General features: G+C 43.2%; 4 protein-coding genes across 4 annotated transcripts in view; 3 read left to right on the top strand and 1 right to left on the bottom strand.

Moving 5' to 3' along the window:
• Positions 1–635, top strand: part of LOC306797509 (uncharacterized protein) — a gene marked incomplete at both ends in the record, with an annotated part of 7,027 nt that extends 6,392 nt beyond the window's left edge. The window contains one exon of the mRNA XM_079296874.1: positions 43–635. Coding sequence (XP_079153000.1) covers positions 43–635 — 593 coding nt within the window. The remainder of the gene's footprint in view (positions 1–42) is intronic.
• A 485-nt stretch (positions 636–1,120) lies between these two features.
• LOC306797507 (uncharacterized protein) lies at positions 1,121–12,755 on the top strand (the record flags this gene model as incomplete). Its single annotated transcript, XM_079296872.1, has 17 exons — positions 1,121–1,178; positions 1,370–1,533; positions 3,681–3,705; positions 4,051–4,164; positions 4,302–4,421; positions 4,820–4,935; positions 5,112–5,232; positions 5,677–6,302; positions 8,426–8,597; positions 9,475–9,635; positions 9,996–10,020; positions 10,181–10,294; positions 10,419–10,550; positions 10,637–10,887; positions 11,172–11,289; positions 11,363–11,550; positions 12,321–12,755. 17 exons carry the CDS (start codon positions 1,121–1,123, stop codon positions 12,753–12,755), a joined length of 2,940 nt encoding a protein of 979 aa, XP_079152998.1.
• Positions 12,756–14,239: 1,484 nt separating this feature from the next.
• Positions 14,240–18,013, top strand: prozb (protein Z, vitamin K-dependent plasma glycoprotein b; the record flags this gene model as incomplete). The annotated part of the gene is made up of 8 exons (XM_079296871.1): positions 14,240–14,315; positions 15,392–15,552; positions 15,621–15,645; positions 16,021–16,179; positions 16,263–16,394; positions 16,468–16,547; positions 16,629–16,767; positions 17,118–18,013. 8 exons carry the CDS (start codon positions 14,240–14,242, stop codon positions 18,011–18,013), a joined length of 1,668 nt encoding a protein of 555 aa, XP_079152997.1.
• Positions 18,014–18,646: 633 nt separating this feature from the next.
• On the bottom strand, positions 18,647–24,182 carry pcid2 (PCI domain containing 2). Its single transcript, XM_079296210.1, has 15 exons — positions 24,092–24,182; positions 23,391–23,439; positions 23,221–23,310; positions 23,038–23,111; positions 22,765–22,830; positions 22,459–22,500; positions 22,299–22,353; positions 22,069–22,172; positions 21,889–21,964; positions 19,995–20,136; positions 19,601–19,701; positions 19,453–19,526; positions 19,250–19,375; positions 18,979–19,102; positions 18,647–18,844 (listed from the first exon to the last, which is right to left on the bottom strand). Exons 2-15 carry the CDS (start codon positions 23,424–23,426, stop codon positions 18,755–18,757), a joined length of 1,200 nt encoding a protein of 399 aa, XP_079152336.1. The 5' UTR covers positions 23,427–23,439; positions 24,092–24,182; the 3' UTR covers positions 18,647–18,754.
• Between the last annotated feature and the right edge of the window lie 818 nt (positions 24,183–25,000).

Genomic DNA, 25,000 nt, shown 5'->3' with positions numbered 1-25,000 from the left:
TTCCACCATTGAAACCACTAAAACCATTGATGTGTCCGCCAGGTGAGCACAACACGGCGGTGACGGAGGGCACGGAGCAGCTCGTCCAGGTGTCGGAGATCTTCATGCACGAGGACTACGTGAAGATCACCGCTGACAACGACGTGGCCCTCCTCCGCCTGGCGTCGCCCGTCGTCTACACGCCACACGCCGTGCCGGCCTGCCTGCCGACGCGGCCGCTGGCCGAGCGCGAGCTCTGGGCGGTCGGCCGGCACACGGTGAGCGGCTGGGGGAGGAGGGGGGAGGACGGACCCACCTCCAACATCCTCCGGCGGCTCAGGGTGCCGCGGATCCGGACTCAGCAGTGCCAGGAGGAGAGCGGCGTGTCGATCACGCACAACATGTTCTGCGCCGGATACATCGAGGGCCGGGAGGACTCGTGTAAAGGGGACAGCGGCGGCCCGCTGGTGACGGAGTACAAGAAGACGGCGTTCCTGCTGGGCATCGTCAGCTGGGGGAAAGGATGCGCCCGACCGGGAAACTACGGCATCTACACCCGAGTGTCCAACTACCTGGACTGGATCCACAACCGGACCGCCACCGCAGACCTGCCGACGAACGCCAGCGAGGCTTCGACGCACAACCGGACGAGCTGAAGGTCCACGATGGAGCTTCATGTTTCATGTACCAGCAGACTTTCACTGATTATTATGACTTTCATTCTATTAAAGTAGCTCGGCTTCAAAAGAACACACGTGTAAAGAGTGAATGTTGCAGTCGATATCGATGGGCAGAGTAAAACATACTTCTGAATTCATCATTAAATGGAAGACGTCTTTATTCATCTTTTGTTTTATGAATTATTATGACATAATGAAGTGTTTAAACTGTAAATCAAATTGTATCTTCATTGTGTGAATATAATAAAACCTCTGAATGATGCTTATGTTTTTCCATCACGTTGTGTATCGTGTACTTATGGAGTATTTCCAGTGCTCCTCTAACTGATACTACTTGTATACTTCCAGCTGATAAGCAGCTGATGTGTTCACTGACCTGGTTAGAAGGTCGGTGGGCGTCGACCAACAGAAGCCTAAAAACACTGTTTGTAGGCGTTTTGTTGAGTCACTCTGAACTCATCATGCTGCTGAGGAGCTGCTGCTGCGTCTGGATTCTACTGTCGGCCATCGCTGCTGCTGGTAAGACATGTCAGCATGTTATCAGCATGTTATTAGCATGTTATTAGCATGTTAGTGAGGTATACACACTGCTGTTCTTTGCTTCAATAAAAACTATTCTGACAGATTAAAACAATCATTTGGTTTTATTTGTGTTTCCTGCTGCACCTGTGATGACAACGTGGAACAAACAATGTTTTCTGATGATTCAGTGTTTGTAGAGAAGCACGAGGCCGACAAGGTGCTCAAGAGATGGCGGAGAGCCAACAGCGGCTTCCTGGAGGAGCTGAAACAAGGAAACCTGGAGAGGGAATGTGTGGAGGAGATCTGTGACTACGAGGAGGCGAGGGAAGTGTTTGAAGACGACGGAAAGACGGTGAGACGGGAATGTCTTCATGTTGAACCATCATATTACCAACCATATTACAAACAAATACATACCTTCTGGACCCTGAGCGTTCAAACAAAAGAGATCTATTTATGGAAAATACTGTTGTAATAATACACTCTAGTGTGCAGTTATTATAATGAATACACTCTAGTGTGCAGTTATTATAATGAATACACTCTAGTGTGCAGTTATAATTAATACACTCTAGTGTGCAGTTATTATAATGAATACACTAGTGTGCAGTTATTATAATGAATACACTCTAGTGTGCAGTTATTATAATGAATACACTCTAGTGTGCAGTTATTATAATGAATACACTCTAGTGTGCAGTTATTATAATGAATACACTAGTGTGCAGTTATTATAATGAATACACTCTCGTGTGCAGTTATTATAATTAATACACTCTAGTGTGCAGTTATTATAATGAATACACTCTAGTGTGCAGTTATTATAATGAATACACTCTAGTGTGCAGTTAGTACAATGAATACTTGAGTGTGCAGTTAGTACAATGAATACTCGAGTGTGCAGTTATTATAATGAATACTCTAGTGTGCAGTTATTATAATGAATACACTCTAGTGTGCAGTTATTATAATGAATACACTCTAGTGTGCAGTTATTATAATGAATACTCTCTAGTGTGCAGTTATTATAATGAATACACTCTAGTGTGCAGTTATTATAATGAATACACTCTAGTGTGCAGTTATTATAATGAATACACTCTAGTGTGCAGTTATTATAATGAATACTCTCTAGTGTGCAGTTATTATAATGAATACACTCTAGTGTGCAGTTATTATAATGAATACACTCTAGTGTGCAGTTATGATGAATACACTCTAGTGTGCAGTTATTACAATGAATACACTCTAGTGTGCAGTTATTACAATTAATACACTCTAGTGTGCAGTTATTATAATGAATACACTCTAGTGTGCAGTTATTATAATTAATACACTCTAGTGTGCAGTTATTATAATTAATACTCTAGTGTGCAGTTATTATAATGAATACTCATGTGCAGTTAGTATAATGAATACTCGAGTGTGCAGTTATTATAATGAATACACTCTAGTGTGCAGTTATTATAATGAATACACTCTAGTGTGCAGTTATTATAATGAATACACTCTAGTGTGCAGTTATTATAATGAATACTCTCTAGTGTGCAGTTATTATAATGAATACTCTCTAGTGTGCAGTTAGTATAATGAATACACTCTAGTGTGCAGTTATTATAATGAATACACTCTAGTGTGCAGTTATTATAATGAATACACTCTAGTGTGCAGTTATTATAAAGAATACACTCTAGTTTGCAGTTATTATAATGAATACTCTAGTGTGCAGTTATTATAATGAATACACTCTAGTGTGCAGTTATCATAATGAATACACTCTAGTGTGCAGTTATTATAATGAATACACTCTAGTGTGCAGTTATTATAATTAATACACTCCAGTGTGCAGTTATTATAATGAATACACTAGTGTGCCGTTATTATAATTAATACACTCTATGTGTAGTTACTATAATTAATACACTCTAGTGTGCAGTTATTATGATGAATATACTCTAGTGTGCAGTTATTATAATGCATACTCTCGTGTGCAGTTATTATAATGAATACTCTAGTGTGCAGTTACTATAATTAATACACTAGTGTGCAGTTATTATGATGAATATACTCTAGTGTGCAGTTATTATAATGACTACTCCAGTGTGCAGTTATTATAATGAATACACTCTAGTTTGCAGTTATTATGATTAATACACTAGTGTGCAGTTATTGTAATGAATACACTCTAGTGTGCAGTTATTATAATTAATACACTCTAGTGTGCAGTTATTATAATTAATACACTCTAGTGTGCAGTCATTATAATTAATACACTCTAGTGTGCAGTTATTATAATTAATACACTCTAGTGTGCAGTTATAATTAATACACTCTAGTGTGCAGTTATTATAATTAATACACTCTAGTGTGCAGTTATTATAAATAATACACTCTAGTGTGCAGTTATTATAATTAATACATATATAAATAATACACCAACATAGTTGTAAACTCGACATACATATAATAAAACATATTCATGTGTTTATTTCTTTGCAGAAACAGTTCTGGCTGACATATGAACGTGAGTAACTCCTGTAACTTTACTTATTATTTATCATTTGTTGTCACAATTTTCACATGAACATTAAACAGGTCGTTTGTACTTTCTGTAGAAGCAGAATAAAGATTGAATATCTTTTGACTGAAGTATCTTTCTTGTTTGTCTTTGTGTGTGAGTGAACTCTGTGATGAACGGATCAGTACATTGATTAGTTCAGTCGTGATGAATCACTGAAGCCTTATTGAGCCTCATTCTTCTGTTTGGTGAACTTTGTTTGAGAGCTTAAAGGTTCTTTTGGCTCATATTCAGGTTCTTGTACACTTTAAAGTATGATCTCATATTAATAACAATACTATCTCGTGTGAGGTCAGGACCCCTGCCTGGTGAACCCGTGCCGTAACAACGGGACATGTGTTAACCTGGACACGTCCTACCAATGTTACTGCGCCGAAGGCTTTGAAGGACAATACTGTCAGACTGGTAAAGAATATGAATTACACTCATTCATCCGAAAACATGGAGGAAACAGATGTATTCACATCGTATCAGATGTTCAGTAGACGTGTTATCTTATGAATGGACATATCTGGTGAAGTGTGTTGAACCTTCTCTTCCAGTGGTTGAAGATCAGAACGGACACTGTGAACATTTCTGTGACGGTTCAGCAGATCGACGGAGATGTTTTTGTGCCGACGGGTTCAAACTGGGAGAAGACGGGCGGCAGTGTGTCGCTCAGGGTACAAATACTACCAATACTATTTGTATTTACTGTGATCAGGTGAGTAGTACATACCTTTGTGTACTCACGTAGAGGGAGTTCGGCAGGTGACCAGCAGGAGGCAGCAGACTAGAAACAGAGGAAACTAAACTAATTATCACTTTTTATTATCACTATTATCATTGAAACATCAAATATCTCATAAACGATTGTTTAACAATAAAATAACGTCCTCAAAATCAAATATTTAATCCTCCAATTAAACAGTGATGAAAGTAACTCAGTACATTTACTCACGTACTGTACTTCAGTACACATTTGAGGTACTTTACTTGAGTATTTTTCTCCTTCTCAGAGTAGATATTGTACTTTTTACTGTTCTACATTTACTTGTGTACATGTATTTGTGTGTTTCAGTGGAGTATCCGTGTGGTCAGCTGCCTCCACAGGACTCAGGACTGAACCAGTCTGTGGTGGGTCAGACCAGACTGGTGGGAGGAAACCAGTGTCCTAGAGGAGGGTGTCCCTGGCAGGTAAAGAGCAGCTAGCGCCCCCTAGAGGCAAATTCTGTTGTTCTAGTGCTATAGGGTCAAAGAGTCACCAAGATGGTCACGGTTCATCCTCTGGGGACAATCAATAAGTAGCTCAGATTTCATGTTAGTCTGACCAGCAGCGTTCTTTCCTTCCTTCCTTCCTATCCGTCCTTCAGGTTCTGGTTCAGTTAAATGGAAACAGTCACTGTGGGGGGGCTCTGATCAAACCGGACTGGGTCATCACCGCTGCCCACTGTATCCACGGCAACAACCCACAGAGCCTCACTGTGGTGGCAGGTAACGAATAACTAATAACCAATAACTAATCAATAACTAATAACCAATAAGTAATCAATAACAAATAACCAATAACTAATCACCAATAACTAATCACCAATAACTAATAACCAATAACTAATCAACAACAAATAACCAATAACTAATCAATAACTAATCACCAATAACCAATAACTAATCAATAACTAATAACCAATAACTAATCAATAACTAATCACCAATAACTAACTAATAACTCATAACCAATAACTAACTAATAACTAACTAATAACCAAGAATCAATAACTAACTAATAACCAATAACTAATAACTAATCAATAACTAATAACCAATAACCAATCAACAACTAATCAATAACTAGTTGTAACAGAAGTTGTTTGTAAAGTAGTTTAGTAAAGTTGACGTTATTAACTTCTCGTTTAACGGTGTCTTTTCCGTAACCAGGGGAACACAACTTGGACGTAGAAGACGGCTCAGAACAGAAGTTACCCGTTTTCATTGCGGTCGCCCACGAAGGTTTTGTCCCGTTAACGGGCGATAACGACGTCGCTCTGCTGCAGCTCGGCCGTCCCGTCACCTTGAACCGCGACGTCGTCCCCGTCTGCCTGCCGACCGGAGACTTCGCCCGGCGGGAGCTGCTGCCGGTCCGCTACCACACCGTGTCCGGTTGGGGCAAGAGGACCTCCGGGGGCAACGCCGACCAGTCCGGCGGCCCCGTCGCCCCAGTCTCCCCCGTCCTCCGCAGGATGTCCGTGCCCATCCTCCAGAACTCCCAGTGCTCCCAGAGAGCCCAGTTCAACTTCACCGACAACATGCTGTGTGCCGGGTACCTGGAGGGTCGCCAGGAGAGTTGCCGCGGAGACGACGGGAGCCCGCTGGTCACGCTATACGGCTCCACCCACTTCCTGACGGGCGTGGTCGGCTGGGGGCGGGGCTGCTCGCACCCGGGGTATTATGGGGTGTACGCCAACATGGCCAACTTTGTGGACTGGGCGGAGGGCGTCATGAAGGACCCGCCCACCATGACGCCAGCCAATGAGAAGGCTTTAGAGATGCTGGAACAGAAACTAGTTTAAACTAAGATGAAGTTCAGGAACCAGATTTAATTCTTGATGTGCTTTAATTTTCCTGTTATACTTTTTGTCTGTCAAAAATCTTATAGTCTGGAATCATCCGTCGTCAAAGTCGCTGTATTTGGCCGTGATGTTGAGAAGCTGAATAAAAGTTACTGAAAGAGAAGTGATGGATGATTTGAGATCAATGATTTTCACACACAATAAAGTCTTAATTAACTACACTGTAAAAACATCACATTATTTACAGACTAATCTTTGGCATAAACAAATGTTTTCAAACGTTTCAAGAAAGAATTAAAGTATTTTCAACCCAATTATGAGATTATTGGTTCACTTGTTGTACTTTCAGACGAACGAGACAAACTGGCTGCTTTTACTTGAATTAAATACTTTTTCCACAGCTGGAGTTGTGTTTCAGTCCGCGGAGTAAATATTTGCATGTTGAGTCAGTGTTTGAAAAACCTTGTTTACTGTTAACGACTCTCGCTCTGCCAAAAGAATTCCAAGGAGAATAATTCCTTCACCTCCTTCGTACCGACGTGTACGATCCTCCTCAATACTTCTGTCTGTGTGAAACATCTGGTTATCATCTGCAGTCTTTGTGGTCAAGTTTCATACAAATGTAGCAATACATATATGTTATGTTTATTTTATTTGATATGGACATCACAGCAGCATGAGAATTGTAACATACATTTATGCAGAAGGACCAGATGCACTGTTTAGTGTTTGTAGCGAAACGCTAATTTACAACAACTGTTGAAGGAGTATCAGTATTCAGATATTTTACTGCAGCAAAAGTACCAATACTACCCTGCAGAAATACTCTGTCACAGTAAAAGTATTATTGCTATTATTTCATTGGTGTTCTCACTTCATTGAAGTTCATTGTAACCTTTTGGTCGCCTAAAAATGATTATTCAGCGTTTGGTTTTATTAACCTCCACCCTCTAGTGTCACAAAAAACAAAGCCAAAAACCAAAATGGTGGCGGCCAGAAACCAAGATGGTGGCGGTTGACGGCCAGAAACCAAGATGTGGCGGTTGACGGCCAGAAACCAAGATGTGGCGGTTGACGGCAAGAAACCAAGATGGTGACGGTTGACGGCAAGAAACCAAGATGGTGACGGTTGACGGCCAGAAACCAAGGTGGTGGCAGTTGACGGCAAGAAACCAAGATGGTGACGGTTGACGGCCAGAAACCAAGATTGTGACGGTTGACGGCCAGAAACCAAGGTGGTGGCAGTTGACGGCAAGAAACCAAGATGGTGACGGTTGACGGCAAGAAACCAAGATGGTGACGGTTGACGGCCAGAAACCAAGGTGGTGGCAGTTGACGGCAAGAAACCAAGATGGTGACGGTTGACGGCCAGAAACCAAGATTGTGACGGTTGACGGCCAGAAACCAAGATGGTGGCAGTTGACGGCCAGAAACCAAGGTGGTGGCAGTTGACGGCAAGAAACCAAGATGGTGACGGTTGACGGCAAGAAACCAAGATGGTGACGGTTGACGGCCAGAAACCAAGGTGGTGGCAGTTGACGGCAAGAAACCAAGATGGTGACGGTTGACGGCAAGAAACCAAGATGGTGACGGTTGACGGCCAGAAACCAAGATTGTGACGGTTGACGGCCAGAAACCAAGATGGTGGCAGTTGACGGCAAGAAACCAAGATGGTGACGGCCAGAAACCAAGATGGTGACGGTTGACGGCAAGAAACCAAGATGGTGACGGTTGACGGCCAGAAACCAAGATGGTGACGGTTGACGGCCAGAAACCAAGATGATGGCGGCCAGAAACCAAGATGGTGACGGTTGACGGCCAGAAACCAAGGTGATGGCGGCCAGAAACCAAGATGGTGACGGTTGACGGCAAGAAACCAAGATGGCAACCGCCGAAAACCAAACCACTTGTTATATACAGTCTTGAAAGTTTGAAAGCAGTGCACTCTGGGCCTTGAAGTTCACTGGTAAAGTTGGAATGGACAGTGTTTTATTTTTATCAGTGTAACATAATATGGTTAAGCGCCAGTGTGTCATCAGATAAACCCCACCCAGTCTGATCACAGCAGATTGAACATGTCAACACCTCTTCCTCCCTCCCTCTCTCTACTCATACAGGTCATTGCCCTCTCTACCTCCCCTCCTCCCTCCCTCCCTCTCGCTCCACATTCAGACTCCATTACTTCCACTCAGCACACTCAGCCGAGCTCACGTCCATCCGGGGCCATGTTTTGGTTTCACCAGCCGTCGCTCGTCCTCCTGCTGCTGCACCTGACCGCCGCTCACGTCGGTAAGTTCACCGACTTATGAACTTGTAGTAGTTGAAGCGAGGTGGAGAAGACACATGTGTGTTGGTGGAGGGGGGGTTTGGGGGGGTTGTATGTTGATTGGTGGCTGCCAGGTGACCCTTGACCTCGTCCGGTTTCATGTGTTGATTTCAACAGATTTTTTTGATTTTTTGATGACTGACAGCAGCAGAATCTCTTCTTACGTCTCATTGGACAAAGAGAACACCTGCTGAGTCGTGATTGGTCGAAAATGTCATTCTGAAAACATTGAATTTATCTCAGAAGATATTTTAAAAAGTAGAGGGAGCTAACGTAACTGTTTAAGAGTATGTGGACACATGAACATGTTGACCTAGTGAGGATCAATAAAGTTATTACAGTTCATCCTCTGGGGAGCATGAATGATCAACCACATTTCATCCCACAATAGTTGTTGAGATGTTTCACTTAAAACCATAAATGTCAACCTCAAGGTGGCGCTAAAGAGTCAGAGGATCACCAAAGTCTGTCAAAGAGTCATCCTCTGGGGAACATGAACGTCTGAACAAAAGTTCATGACAATCCACCCATAAGTTGTCAAGACATTTCAGTCAAAACTTTAAATGTCATTCTAATGGTGGCGCTTAAAGAAAAGTCACCAGAATCATTCGGATACATCTTCAGGGAACCATGAATCTCATAGTTGAGTGAAACTTTGACCTACTGGTTGCAATAACTGAAAGTCAGAGGATCACCAAAATCAGTAGGATTCATCCTGAGGTGAACATGAATGTCTGAACCACATTTCATCACAATCGATCCAACGGTTGTTGAGATATTTCAGTCTTTGAGGACATTTTGTTGAAACTTAATGATAAAATAAAACTCTTTGTCTTGCAGTCTTTTTGGACAGCAAGGCAGCCAGCCAGGTTCTGACCCGACAGAGACGAGCCAACAGCTTTTTAGAGGAACTTAAACAAGGCAACATGGAGAGGGAGTGCAAGGAGGAGCGCTGCAGCTGGGAGGAGGCGCGAGAGATCTTTGAAGACGCTGTTAAAACTGTAATAACCTTCACATAAAACACTGCCCTCAAACAAAACGCTTCACAAGTCTAAAAGTTAGAAAGTTAGATTGTATGTCCTAGCTTAACTTAACTTAAGATAGCTTAGCACAAAGCCTGGATGCAGAGTGCTAGCTTAGCTCCATAACAACAACTCCAAAGGTGTTTGATTTGACCAAGACTTTAGCAACAGTTAGCATTGAAGCTATTTCTTGCTACTTTGTTGACTTGTTAGAAAACAAGATCCACATGTAAAAAACGTCAGTTTGGAGTTTTGACTGAAGCTGCTTTGTTTTCAAGTTTTAAACAAAACATTTGCAGCTTAAACTCCCGATCTGATCTAATTCTGTTCTTTCTGCAGAATGAATTCTGGGCCAAATACGTTGGTAAGGAGTTTGTTTTGTTCCTTCAAAATGACTAAACCAACCGGATCACGTGCTTCAAGCAGAGAATGCACCTTTAAGAAACAAAAAAACAAAAAGTCTTTGTCGAACCCGAAACGAAAGCAGGTTCTAAATGTCGATAAAATTGCCGTTTGTCCTGCAGATGGCGATGCCTGCGAGTCGCTGCCCTGCGCTCATCAAGGACATTGCAAAGACGGAATCGGTAGCTACACCTGCTACTGCAAGTCTGGCTACCAGGGCTTCAACTGTCAAATAGGTACACAAACCAAAATCATTCTGGACGGCAAACAAAAAACGGCGGCATTGGACTTTGGAACCTTCTCACCAGAACATCTTGTTGATACACAAGTGTATACAAGTGTTTCCTTTGTCTTTTGCAGTTATTCCGGAGCTCTGCGAGAATAAAAATGGCGGCTGTGAACATTTCTGTCGCGTGGAGCGAGGAAACATTCAGTGCTCGTGCGCCGATGGGTATTTCCTGGGATCGGAGGACAAATCCTGCAACTCCAACGGTGAAAAAAAGGCTCTAGAAACCTGTAGCATCACCATCAGGACAATAACTAATATCTGAATGTGATTTAAAAAATGCTTCTTGCAGAACCCTTCAAATGCGGCGCCGTCGTCAGCGGAAACAGCCGGGCTGTTTTCAGGTACGTGCGGAAGAACGCGACGGACGTGAACGTCACAGAGTCCAACCCGACAAACTGCAGCGCCAACTCCACCGAGTCGCTGGACGCGGCTCCGCTTCCCCAAGACTCAGTTTTCGAGGAAATCATCGTCCCCAATATGGGGAGTATGACCCGCATCGTCAACGGAGAGAACTGCCCTCCAGGAGAATGTCCTTGGCAGGTAGGGACACTTCATGAGGACAATGATAATAAATAATGTCCTCATGTCAGACGATGAGGAACGATGTAGAGACGAAGAAATCCATGTTTGTTTGGACACACCTGGGAGTCCATTCCTATCAGGGTGTCCATTGTTGTCTCTATGTGGACACCAGGAAGTCAATTATAGTCCAGATGTCCATTGTTGTCTCTATGTGGACCATTAGAAGACCTTTACAGGTATCTGGAAGTCCACTACAGCAGATGTTGTGTTATACAAACATCTGTCCCGTCTCGTCCTCTCAGGCTCTCCTCCTGAACGAGAACGACCTCGGGTTCTGCGGAGGAACCATTCTCAACGAATACGTCATCCTGACCGCCGCCCACTGCATGAACCAATCACGCTTCATCTCCGTCAAGCTTGGTGAGTCTAAACCGACCAATCGGCTCGTTACGGGCTGTGTTTGAACTGTCTGAAACTGTCTTTGTGGGTTCAGGTGAGTTTGACGTGTTGGTGGATCACGGTAACGAAGCGACCTACCAGGTGAAAACCATCATGACCCACAACAAGTACCGGCCGGACACCTACCACAACGACATCGCCCTCATCAAACTGGCCACTCCCATCAAGTTCTCCAGGTTCATCCTGCCGGCCTGCATACCTGAGTCTGACTTTGCTGAAAAGGTGAACTTTTGAAGCTGGTTGTTAGGATACAACTTCCGGGAACTTCTGGTTAGCTTAGCTCAGCATTAACATGTTTGACTTAAAACAACCTCATGGTGGCGCTAAAGAGTGTGAGGGTTCATCCTCTGAGGAACATTAACGTCTGAACCAATTGTTGACGATTCATCAAGTTGATCTTGTGATATATTTCGTAAAACCTGTGACTTGCTGGTCGAAGGATCACCAGTTTCTTTATGATTTATCCTCTGGGGAGCATGAACGTCTGAACCAAAGTTCATGACAATCCAGCCAAAAGTTATGAGATACTTCTGCTGGATGAATGAAACTTAAACCTGTATAAAGTGACACCACTTATGTTTCTACGGTAAATATGAAGCAACAGCTGGTTAGCTTAGCTTAGCATAAAAGCTGGTTAGCTTAGCTTAACATAAAGACTGTAAACAAGGGGTAACGGCTAGCCTGGCTCTGATCGAAGGTAACAAACTCCTCCTACTAGCGCCTCTAAAGCTCCCCGATTGACATTTTAAATGTTGTTTGTTCCGTAAACAAACAATTTGACAGATTATTTCATGCCTTCTCATGGTTGCTAGGTAACCTGTGTTGACAGGAAGGTAATGGTTCAGGCGTGTGAAATAATAAATTAGCACTATTTCCACTCTTTATGCTAAGCTAAGCTAACCAGCTGCTCATATTTACTGTATAAGAGTAATATGGAGCTTCTCATATGATCAAAAACGATGCAAAACTGGATTTCTTCCCTCCTCCTGCAGGTGCTGATGCAGCAGGTCGACGGCACCGTCAGCGGTTTCGGCCGACTCGGCGAAGGCCGTCAGCCATCCACCATCCTGCAGCGCCTCACGATGCCCTATGTGGACCGGCAGACCTGCATCGAGTCCACCCAGCTGCGCATTTCCACCCGTATGTTCTGCGCTGGCTACGACACGATAGCCAAGGACGCGTGCCAGGGCGACAGCGGCGGGCCGCACGTCACGCGCTACTCCAACACCTACTTCATCACCGGCATCGTGAGCTGGGGCGAAGGCTGCGCCCGCAAAGGCAAATACGGCGTCTACACGCAGGTGTCCAAGTACATCCGCTGGATCCGAGAGGGCATCGACAAGCTGGTGCCTGAAGGGAAGAGCAGCGGCAGCGGCGGCGGAAGGGTGAGAAGGCACCACGGCGCCATCAAGAGGCTGGTTCTGTAACACCGGAACGTTGTTCTTCTTCTTCAAAAGTCTTCGAACAGAGATCCGCCACACTTTAAGCCTCATGTAATCATCAATTTCGTGTTTAACCGTCACATTTCACACTTCTATCTGTTTTTAAAGACGTTTCTAATGTTCTTAAAGCTACATTAATGAAGGGGTTTGGCCACTAGGCGGCAGCAGAACAAGCTGCATATAAACATAAAGTAGCTTCTAAAGTAGCTGCAGCTAATGTGTTAGCTAACCGCTGCTGCTAACGTGTTAGCTAACACTTAGCTAACACAGTAGCTGCAGCTAATGTGTTCGCTAACCGCTGCTGCTAACGTGTTCGCTAACACTTAGCTAACACGTTTGCAAAGCGCCGCCTGGGTTAGGGTTAACCCTAACCCTATGTATTTTCAGTCACTGTCAGAAAGCAGCTTTTAAAGCTGACGTTGAAGCAAAATAAAGAAATACGACAACAGTCTGATGAATGAAGTTTTTGTCTGAATAAAACTAAAATATCTTAAATTTTACCTTCTCGCTATTTGGTGCATTTTTCTTTATTTAATTTAATTAGAGTTGAGTTAATTCAATATATTCACAAAAAAAATATTTTTGATCATCACTGTAAACTAAAATCTATAGTTTCTATATTTATTTTGAATATTTAATTTTTAAGGTGAAACGTCAAACATTAATTTATCTAAAATGAATCAGCTTTAATATTAAATCAATTGTTTCAGTGGTTGATTCTCAGGTTTATGATTGTAAACAGGTCATACATATGATGAATAATTCATTATAATAATATAAACATAATTAATATAATTTAGTTCTTTGTAACAGAGGTGATGGTTCGTTAACTCTAATAAATATATAAATAAATAAATCATGATTGTAAGAAACTGAATTTTGTCTCCAGTGTTTATTCTAATAACTAAATCGACTTATTGATCAAATTATTAGTAGATTAATTAGAATGACATTTGTAACCAATGAAACAACACAAGATGATTGAGGACGTCACGTAGAGTCTGGATGAATAACCAGCGTTAGCATTTAGCCTCATGTTAGCATGTTAGCATTCTTTGCTGAGATGATGGAGCTCCTCAGATGTCATGTTCTTTCCTGTGTTTGCTCTGAATCCTCACTTTAAATGATTAATCTCTTGTTTAGCTGAAACAAACAAAGCCACATGTAGTCGGAGGTTCGGAGGTGAAAGGTCGGAGCTGCTGCTTGTTTTGAGAGACAAACAGACGAGTCGGGTGAAGAACCTTCTGTTCCTCGTTTAACTCTTCATGGGAACAGAGCTGAAGAAGAGTGAACAACATCCAGTCTGTAAAGACGCGTTTTAATCGCAGCACACTGTCCTGGAAGCTAACGGCCGTGTTTTATACTTGAGTCAATATTAACGGAGTTCACAGTTTAACACTGAACCAGACTCTGAACAACATATTAGACATTTCTGTGTGTGTGTGTGTGTGTGTGTGTGAGTCAGTGTCATGGCGGTCGGCATCATGTCGGCGTCTCTCTTCTACCTCTTCGCTTGCTTCCTTCAGGTTCTCATCAGAGCACAAGGTAAGACCTCCGACCTGTGACCTCCGACCTGTGATGTTGTGTTTGTTGTTTGTCAGATTTCAGGATTCGATAAATGATCTTTCTATAAACCGATCAGACAGGAATGAAATCAAACTGACATTAAACGTAAAAACGTTGCAGTTTAAACTAAACATAATTATGAAACAGTTCATTATGATTTTGACTTATTGTGTGTGCGTGTTACGAAATATGTCTTTAAATAGATTCAATACATGAACACGCCTTTGAAATAAATCCTGAAATTAATAAATGAGGCAATAAATATGTGAGTAAATGTAAATTAATTTAACAATTATATATTTTTTATATAATTTGGTACTTTGCAACAGAGAAGTGATGTTTAATTAATTATAATAATAAACAATAAAGTCATGTCTCCAGCCTTTATTCTAATGAATAAACATGAATAATAATAAATATCATAATAATAAATAGCTATGTCTCCAGTGTTTATTCTAATAATAAACAATAATAATAATAAATATCATCATAATAAATAGCTATGTCTCCAGTGTTTATTCTAATAATAAACAATAATAATAATAAATATCATCATAATAAATAGCTATTTCTCCAGCCTTTATTCTAATAATAAACATTAATAATAATAAATATCATAATAAATAGCTATGTCTCCAGTGTTTATTCTAATAATAAACATTAATAATAATCCTATAAACAATAAAGTCATCTATCAATAAAGTCAGCTATTTATTATGATGATATTTATTATTATTAATGTTTATTATTAGAATAAAGGCTGGAGACATAGCTATTTATCATAATAAATAGCTATGTCTCCAGTGTTTATTCTAATAATAAACATTAATAATAATAAATATCATAATAAATAGCTGTGTGTCCAGTGTTTATTCTAATAATAAACATTAATAATAATAAATATCATCATAAATAGCTATGTCTCCAGTGTTTATTCTAATAATAAACATTAATAATAATAAATATCATAATAAATAGCTATGTCTCCAGCCTTTATTCTAATAATAAACATTAATAATAATAAATATCATCATAATAAATAGCTGTGTGTCCAGTGTTCCAGGCCCCTCAGGACCAGCAGGTGTTCTTGAGGTCCAGGAGGGCCAACATGTACCTGGTGGAGGAGATCCTTCAGGGGAACCTGGAGCGAGAGTGTCACGAGGAGCGCTGCAGCTACGAGGAGGCGCGCGAGTACTTCGAGAACACGGAGAAGACGGTAAGACTCAATAATCAATAATCATTAAATCGGATGAATTCAGCTGGTTTTAACTGGTTTCTCTTCAGATCGCCTTCTGGACCGTTTACACAGGTGAGTTATTGTTATAATAATGAGAAAATAATAACAAATACACATGAAACAATAGAAAGGTTTGCTTTTTTTACTTTACAAATAAATAATATTATTTAACTTTCTCTCAATAAATGTCACAAATGTTTAAAATATGTTTAATATAAATTAAGAAATAAACATTAGAAATGTTTGGTTTTATATAAATATTGTTTTTACATTTTTGAAAGAAATGTTATAAATGTGTATTTCATACATTATTTTATCTTTGGATTTGGTATGTAAAACATATATAAAACAAATCAGAGATATGTTATGAAAAGGTTTTTCTACTTGAGAAGAAACAAATCAATAAATCATTCTACTTTTAGAAATGATCTCATTGTTGTTAATCAGATGGGGATCAGTGTGACCCCCCCCCCTGCCTGCACGGGGGGACCTGCACCGATGAAGTGGGGGGGTTCCACTGCTCCTGCAGCCCCCCCCACTACGGACCGATCTGTGAACTGGGAGCCGAAGGACGGCCGGCCACCGCGCCACAAGTCACCGCGGCAGGTTTGGGCCACGCCCACAACGACGTTTTAGCCCCGCCTCCTCTGAGAGGGCGGGGCTAATATTGAATATGTTTAATGTTTCAGAGCTCTCCGAGTGTCCGACTGACGGGCCGACGGCGTGTCACCAGCTGTGCTCGCCGTCCTTCACCTCCTTCCGCTGCTCCTGTGTGCCGGGATTCAAACTACAGACCGACGGGCGGAGCTGCCTCCCCGAAGGTGCAACGCCACAAAGACACCACCAGGTTTACCCAAAAACCCGCTCGAACTAACAACGTCTTTGTGTCCTCAGTGGAGTTTCCTTGTGGACGACTTCCTGAGAACTTCAACGCCACGCCCTCCATGTGTCGCCATGGAAACTGTCCCTGGCAGGTAAAGAGCGTCTCTCGGCCAATCACAGCGAGGCGTTGAGCTCGTTTCGTTTTTACTCAGGTGTTTGTTTTGCCGCTCCAGGTGTCCCTGCTGAGCAGCAGAGGGGCGGAGCCGTGTAGCGGCGTGGTGCTGGGGCAGCGCTCTGTCCTGACCGCCGCCCGCTGCCTCCTGGCTGGCTCGCCAACTGACCTCCGACCCTCCGACTTCGCCGTGGTCGCCGGTATGAAGTTTATTACCTGAACGTTGTATCAGTGCTTTTAATGTGTTGGATTTAAAGGGCCGGTGTTCAGGTATTTAGTGGCTTCAGATTAACAGAATATTTATATGTATTTATTTTTACTTTAAAGGGTCGTATTTAACTGGATTATCTAAGTGTTTTTTAGATAATTATGAATTATGATTTTTTAATTGTGGGATGTTATTTGGTCCTTAAATCTTAAGGACTACATCAAAGAACATAAAAGCATGCTTCTCTTTTTTTTAAATTTCGGCAGAAATGGACTTTATTGTGAAATAAAGATCAACTTCACAATAAAAGTCCACTGGATGATAATTATTCTCGTTTTCTAGGCAACGGTGATGAGACGACGCTGGTTCCCGTCCGGGTGCTTTACGTCCACGATAGTTTCCGTACGGATCACCACGACAACGACCTCGCCCTCCTAGAGCTGGCCCGCCCCCTTTCCTTCAGCCCCGCCCTCATCCACCTCTGCCTGCCTAAGAAGGACTTCAGCGAAAATGTCCTGATGCATTCTGGGAGGACTGGCGTCGCCACAGAGCGTGGGGGCGGCGGGCGGACCCAGGAACTGGTCTACGTGACGCTGGACGAGTGTCGCACACGGATGAACGTCTCGCATTCACTCAGCAACAAAATGTTCTGCATGAGGAGCCAGAATGGACCTGTAGGGAACCAGAACGGACCTGTAGGGAACCAGAACGGACCTGTAGGGAACCAGAACGGACCCGTAGGGAACCAGAATGGACCTGTAGGGAACCAGAACGGACCTGTAGGGAACCAGAATGGACCTGTAGGGAACCAGAACGGACCTGTACGGAACCAGAATGGACCTGTAGGGAACCAGAACGGACCTGTACGGAACCAGAATGGACCTGTACGGAACCAGAACGGACCTGTAGGGAACCAGAACGGACCGGTAGGGAACCAGAACCCAGCCCAAAATGGGACGCACAATGGAGCAGAAAACTACGAGTCAAAGATCCTGAACCAGGAGCCCTCAGAATCTGACCGCCGTTCGAGGTCAGAGGTCGTCGGTGGTCTGTTGCCGGGGTCGCCGGTCGCCACGGTGGACCGAGGGACAGCGTTTCTGACAGGGCTGCTGATGTCATCAGGCTGCGACGGCCTGGTGTTCACCAAACTGTCCCGCTACTTGAGCTGGATCCGACCGAGGCTGGAGGCGGCCGAGGACCACATGACCTCACAGGTCAGCCAGTATCCCGCTGAATGACCCGGCAACAGACCGCCATCTTTAAAACTCCTCCGTCAAATAATCCTCTGATGCTTCTTATCGGATTTTATAGATTATTTTTCTTCAAATACAAAATTGTTGTAAAATGATGAATCAGCCGATACGCTGACGATGTTCTTCTCTCCGTTGATGATAATAAATATTTTAGCAGATTAAACAGAATCATTCAGACTCCAGATCTTTTATTTACATGTTTGTGTCACATGACAGGATCCTGTAGAAGTTGAGCTTTTATTGTGAAAAACTGAAACAGGAAGCTGTTCCTGTTTAAATCTAAGCTTCCAACTGATTCCTTCTCTTCTTCTTCTCAGAGGGTAATATTAGTAAAGACTAGTAAAGAAATAAAAATATTAAGCTTTAAAAGCACTAGAATGTAGTTTGAAAGTTGAACCTTTCAGCTCACTATTTACAGAAGAAAAATGAAAACATGAAACATTTTGAGCATGAAGATCATATCAGTTTGTATTTGAGATGTGCGGCTTTAAAAGTAACGAATTGCTGTCAGAATAAAGACTCCAGTACCCACAATGCACCATCGAAAGCACCTCCAGCAAACACAGATGAAGTTCATCAGGTTTGTGTTAATAAACAGAAGAAGTTCAACACGCTGTAGAAACCAGCATCTGTTTTATTCAACATGTTTTTTACAGTACAAAATAAGAGTTCACTGAATAGTTTCCAAAGAGCATCACAGTCAAAGGGGATTGTGGGTAACGTAGTCTAGGAGACGGACGAGAGAGGAGGGAACGGATTCTGTTTACTGACCACGAGCTTCTGGTGCTGATGGGAGATGTAACCTTTGATGTGACCCTGAGAGGAGACAGAAACCACAGAAGAAGAGTTGTCTTCAGTCCCAGGTGTTTCCTGTTTCCTGTGTGTGTGTCTGTGTGCGTGCGTGCGTGTCTGTGTGCGTGCGTGTCTGTGTGTTGTGTGTGTGCGCTCACCATGTAGATCAGGTTGGCCAAGATACACTGCACCTCGTCGAGGTCCACGTCGTCCAGCTGCATCATCTTCATGGCCACCAGGAAGGCGTCCAGAGGAAGCTGGTGAGTCCTCAGCAGAAGATACCTGTAGATGGAAGCTGAGGTCAGGACCAGGAGGAACTGGACTATCCTGTCTCTGGCTACAGTACCGGTGGGATCCACCAGGGGGAGCTGGACTATCCTGTCTCTGGCTACAGTACCGGTGGGATCCACCAGGGGGAGCTGGACTCACACTTTCTTGAAGAGGTTCCTGTAGGTGATGATCTTCAGCTTCTCCAGGATGAGGAAGATCCCACAGCGGATGAAGAAGGTCTCATGTTTGGACAGAGCTTCGTTCAGCAGCAGCAGGTTCCCCTCACTGAAACACAGTTCACCTGTGAGATCACCCGATAGTACGATGATGTCACTTCCTGTTGTGCTACCACCTCTGCTTACCTCACAGATTTGGTGACGTCGGCAAACTGCATGAGGTCGTATTTCCTCAGGAGCTGATGAGTCGGCATATGACCCTGAAACAACAAGCTGCCATCAGACTGGGGGAACTGGTCTGAACGGGTCTGTGTGGTCTGAACTGGTCTCTCACCAGCAGCATCTTGACGGGCAGCAGGTAGATGAGGATCATCCTCTTGTTCTTCTGACTGGATGGATGACAGTGATGGAAAGCATACGACAGGAACTCCTCCGCTGCAGAGACACGTCATCAATAACACGATCAACAACCAATCATGTTGATTATTAATGTTTCTGTTGTTTTAGGAAATCACCGACTTAAAGGACAAATACATCGAACATTAGAAACTACACAAAGAGACACAAGAATTACTGCAGTATTATTACAGTGGTACTACTTGCGGCCCACGTAATATTATTTTATCATTACTGTATTATTACGTATTACTGCAGTATTAATACAGCATTATTGCTGTATTGTTATGGTATTTTACAGTAGTATTTTTAGAGGAGTACTGCAGTATTACCTGGCTTGAAGTCGCTGTCGAACATGGCCTTGCGGCCCACGTAGTATTTGTAGGTGACCTTCTGAGCCGGACTGTAGTCGTTCTTCAGGTTGGAGCTGTCGATGGCTCTGATCAGAGGCTTACACAGGTGCAGCTTATTGATCTGATCATAAGAGAAATCATCAATCAACCCACAACGGTCTGGGTCTTTATTCCAACAGTGAGACACGTTCAGACCTCAGAGACATTCAGACCTCAGAGACACGTTCAGACCTCAGAGACACGTTCAGACCTCAGAGACATTCAGACCTCAGAGACACGTTCAGACCTCAGAGACATTCAGACCTCAGAGACACGTTCAGACCTCAGAGACACGTTCAGACCTCAGAGACACGTTCAGACCTCAGAGACACGTTCAGACCTCAGAGACACGTTCAGACCTCAGAGACACGTTCAGACCTCAGAGACACGTTCAGACCTCAGAGACACGTTCAGACCTCACAGACACGTTCAGACCTCAGAGACACGTTCAGACCTCAGAGACATTCAGACCTCAGAGACATTCAGACCTCAGAGACACGTTCAGACCTCAGAGACACGTTCAGACCTCACAGACACGTTCAGACCTCAGAGACACGTTCAGACCTCAGAGACACGTTCAGACCTCAGAGACACGTTCAGACCTCACAGACACGTTCAGACCTCAGAGACACGTTCAGACCTCAGAGACACGTTCAGACCTCAGAGACACGTTCAGACCTCAGAGACACGTTCAGACCTCAGAGACATTCAGACCTCAGAGACATTCAGACCTCAGAGACACGTTCAGACCTCAGAGACACGTTCAGACCTCAGAGACACGTTCAGACCTCAGAGACACGTTCAGACCTCAGAGACACGTTCAGACCTCAGAGACATTCAGACCTCAGAGACACGTTCAGACCTCAGAGACACGTTCAGACCTCAGAGACACGTTCAGACCTCAGAGACACGTTCAGACCTCACAGACACGTTCAGACCTCAGAGACACGTTCAGACCTCAGAGACATTCAGACCTCAGAGACACGTTCAGACCTCAGAGACACGTTCAGACCTCAGAGACACGTTCAGACCTCAGAGACACGTTCAGACCTCAGAGACACGTTCAGACCTCACAGACACGTTCAGACCTCAGACACGTTCAGACCTCAGAGACACGTTCAGACCTCAGAGACACGTTCAGACCTCAGAGACACGTTCAGACCTCAGAGACACGTTCAGACCTCAGAGACACGTTCAGACCTCAGAGACACGTTCAGACCTCAGAGACACGTTCAGACCTCAGAGACACGTTCAGACCTCAGAGACACGTTCAGACCTCACAGACACGTTCAGACCTCAGAGACACGTTCAGACCTCACAGACACATTCAGACCTCAGACACATTCAGACCTCACAGACACGTTCAGACCTCAGAGACGTTCAGACCTCAGAGACACGTTCAGACCTCAGAGACGTTCAGACCTCAGAGACGTTCAGACCTCAGAGACACGTTCAGACCTCAGAGACACGTTCAGACCTCAGACACGTTCAGACCTCAGAGACACGTTCAGACCTCAGAGACACGTTCAGACCTCAGAGACACGTTCAGACCTCAGAGACACGTTCAGACCTCAGAGACACGTTCAGACCTCAGAGACACGTTCAGACCTCAGAGACACGTTCAGACCTCAGAGACACGTTCAGACCTCAGAGACACGTTCAGACCTCAGAGACACGTTCAGACCTCAGAGACACGTTCAGACCTCAGAGACACGTTCAGACCTCAGAGACACGTTCAGACCTCAGAGACACGTTCAGACCTCAGAGACACGTTCAGACCTCAGAGACACGTTCAGACCTCAGAGACACGTTCAGACCTCAGAGACGTTCAGACCTTGAAGTAGATCTTGAAGAGCTGGTTGCTCAGAAACATCATCCCCCACTTCTTGGAGTCCTCGATCCCGGCTCGACTGAGGGGCACACACAGCACCCGGGGTTACACTTTACTCTGTTATTAATTAATCTTCCTCACAGGAAGTGTGTACTTATACTGCGTTTGTGTATTAGTACTCACTTGTCGCTGGCACACACTCTGAAGCAGCTCATCAGCTGTTCTGCTGCTTTCTCCAACATCTCCCCCGGGTGACCTTTACCCTTCTTCTGCAACTGCTGCTCCGCCTGCGCGCACACACACACGCACGCACGCACGCACACACACACACACACACATGCACACATACACGCACAGGTCATCCCAGCAGCAGCTGACCTCAGATCAGTGTCTCTGTGTGTGTGTTTTCTTACGTTGTTGGCGAATTTCCTGAGATCCAGAGTGACAGTGAACATCATCGGGAGAGCCCTGAGACACACACACACACAGGACATTTAGTCTGGATCGACGCTAACAGTTTCCCTTCACTTGCAGCCACTGTGCTAAGCTAGCCTAACACACACACGTACACACCAGTTCTCCTCTTTGTGGGACTGGAAGGCCCTCAGGAAGGACGTGATTGGTCAAGGAGTGATCGGCTATACATTACTGGTGTGTGTGTGTGTGTGTGAATGTGTGCGTGAATGTGTGCGTGAATGTGTGTGTGTGAGAGTGTGTGTGTGAATGTGTGAGTGTGTGTGTGAATGCGTGTGTGTGTGTGTGTGTGTGTGTGTGTGTGTGTGTGTGAGAGTGTGTGTGTGAATGCGTGTGCGTGTGTGTGTGTGTGTGTGTGTGTGTGTGTGTGTGAGAGTGTGTGTGTGTGTCCATCATGAAGGATATTGAACGACGAGCGTCTGGAACTTGTAGGCTTCAACGAAGTCGTGATTGGACACAGCGTAGATACTCCTGCAAAACACACACACACACAGTCCTGTTAATATGGTTACATCCTCTCACACACACACACACACACACACACACACACACACACACACACACACACACACACACACACACACACACACACACACACACACACACACACACACACACACACACACACACACACACACACACACACACACACACACGCGACCTGATTGGCCGTCCTACCTGAGGTGGGCGGCAACCATCTCGTCATACGGCGGCTCCAGGAGCTGCTGACATTTTTCTTCTGGACTGGCCAGCTGTGTGTCACACACACACACACACACACACACACGCACGCACGCACAGGTGAGGCCGTGTCCTTGCGTATCCTATCCGAGCCGTCTACCTGAGTGGGCGGAGCCTCACCTGTAGTCGGGGGTTGACGACGTGCGGGTGTTTGAAGGAGAGCAGCTCGGAGCAGAAAGAGCCCTCGTGGTTGTCTAAGGCCTCATTCACCTGCAGAGGAAAACACCAACGAAGAAAAGCAGGTTAAAGGCTGCGGCGCCACGTGGAGGTCACATGGTGTAACTACACACCTGCTGCAGGTACTGGTTGATGGTGACATGAGCCATCACAGCAGGAGACCTGGAGACACAAAGTACTTCAGTCATGTACTAGTACTACAGGGGAGAAATACTGTGGTACAAGTATGCAAAATCGATAGATATAAAAATATAAAAAATGAATATTAAAATTATACGAACTAATATTTGCACTATTGTTTAGTTATTTCATTTTAATATTATTCTATTTCATTGTATTTTTGTGCATTTAATATTTAATATTGTTATTTTATATTTATGTTAAATATGGAATAGTATTTATTAAGTATCTGACATATGAATATTTACTATTAATTGATCTTTGAGTCGATAAAATATTTAAACACATTTTATACAAATATTCAGTTTAAAATAAGAGAATTATTAATAATACACCTGATGATTAAATTATTCAACTTTCACCAAATCGATAAATACTGTTGCCGAATAATGTTCAGTTAATCGATTAATCATCAAAGCTAACAATAGAAACATAGTTTTGATCTTAAAGGTGATTTTTAACGTGTTTTCACTGTTTTATTATAACGTTACAACTTAACGGGCTACGGCTAGTTAGCTGGTATGCTAATTCACCGACTTTTAAGTTTAAAACTGTTAAATCGCTTTTTTTCAGGCTTCAAACTCAACATTAAGAATCGTGTAAATGTAATAAGTAAATATAAATCGTTACGAACCTTTAAGTTGAAGTTCTGACCCTGAAATGAACCGTTTAAATTCATTCAACGATCTGCAGTTCGAGCAAAACACGACTCAGAACAACTTCCGGGTCGGTAAACCTGCTTCCGGTAGCGCTTCAGAATAAGACTTCACATGTTTCAAAATAAAAGCCTTGAAGGCTATATTTCATAATTAACCGAGTTAAAATACGTCTTTTACTATTTCAATTATAATATATGTTATTTCACTGAGAAAATATTTCTGATGAAGAGTATCTGTCATGTTGGAGATGAAGAGGGAAATTTGATCAATCAAACGTTTTTAAACCTTTATTGACACAGAACAGAACAGTCGGTCTCTTCTTCATGCAGAGATCCACATTTACAGATATAGAACTGTAGAATTTACATATATTATTATTTTTGATTTAGTAACTGTTTCGTTTTTAAGAAGAGAAAAGCAGAAACTTTGTTGATCAAGTATCAGTTAAATATGAACCTGTTTAAACACAGCTGGTGCCTGTAAACATAAATAGACATACAGGTTTAATAGACCAGAGGACAACAACAACGTCTTCTGGTAAAATAACATCATGATATATATATATATATATATATATATATATATATATATATATATATATATATATATATATATATATATATATATATATATTTATGTATATAAGTCATGAAAACCCTTTGTTAGTAGCCACCAATAGATATTAATAGCCACCAATAGATACTAGTAGCCCACCAATAGATACTAGTAGCCACCAATAGATACTAGTAGCCACCAATATATATTAGCAGCCACCAATAGATGTTAGTAGCCACCAATAGATGTTAGTAGCCCCCAATATATGTTAGTAGCCCCCAATATATGTTAGTAGCCCCCAATATATGTTAGTAGCCACCAATAGATGT

This window comes from Melanostigma gelatinosum (assembly GCF_949748355.1).
Source record: "Melanostigma gelatinosum genome assembly, chromosome: 24".
NCBI lineage: Eukaryota > Metazoa > Chordata > Actinopteri > Perciformes > Zoarcidae > Melanostigma > Melanostigma gelatinosum.
This window is presented reverse-complemented; position numbering and strand designations above follow the sequence as displayed.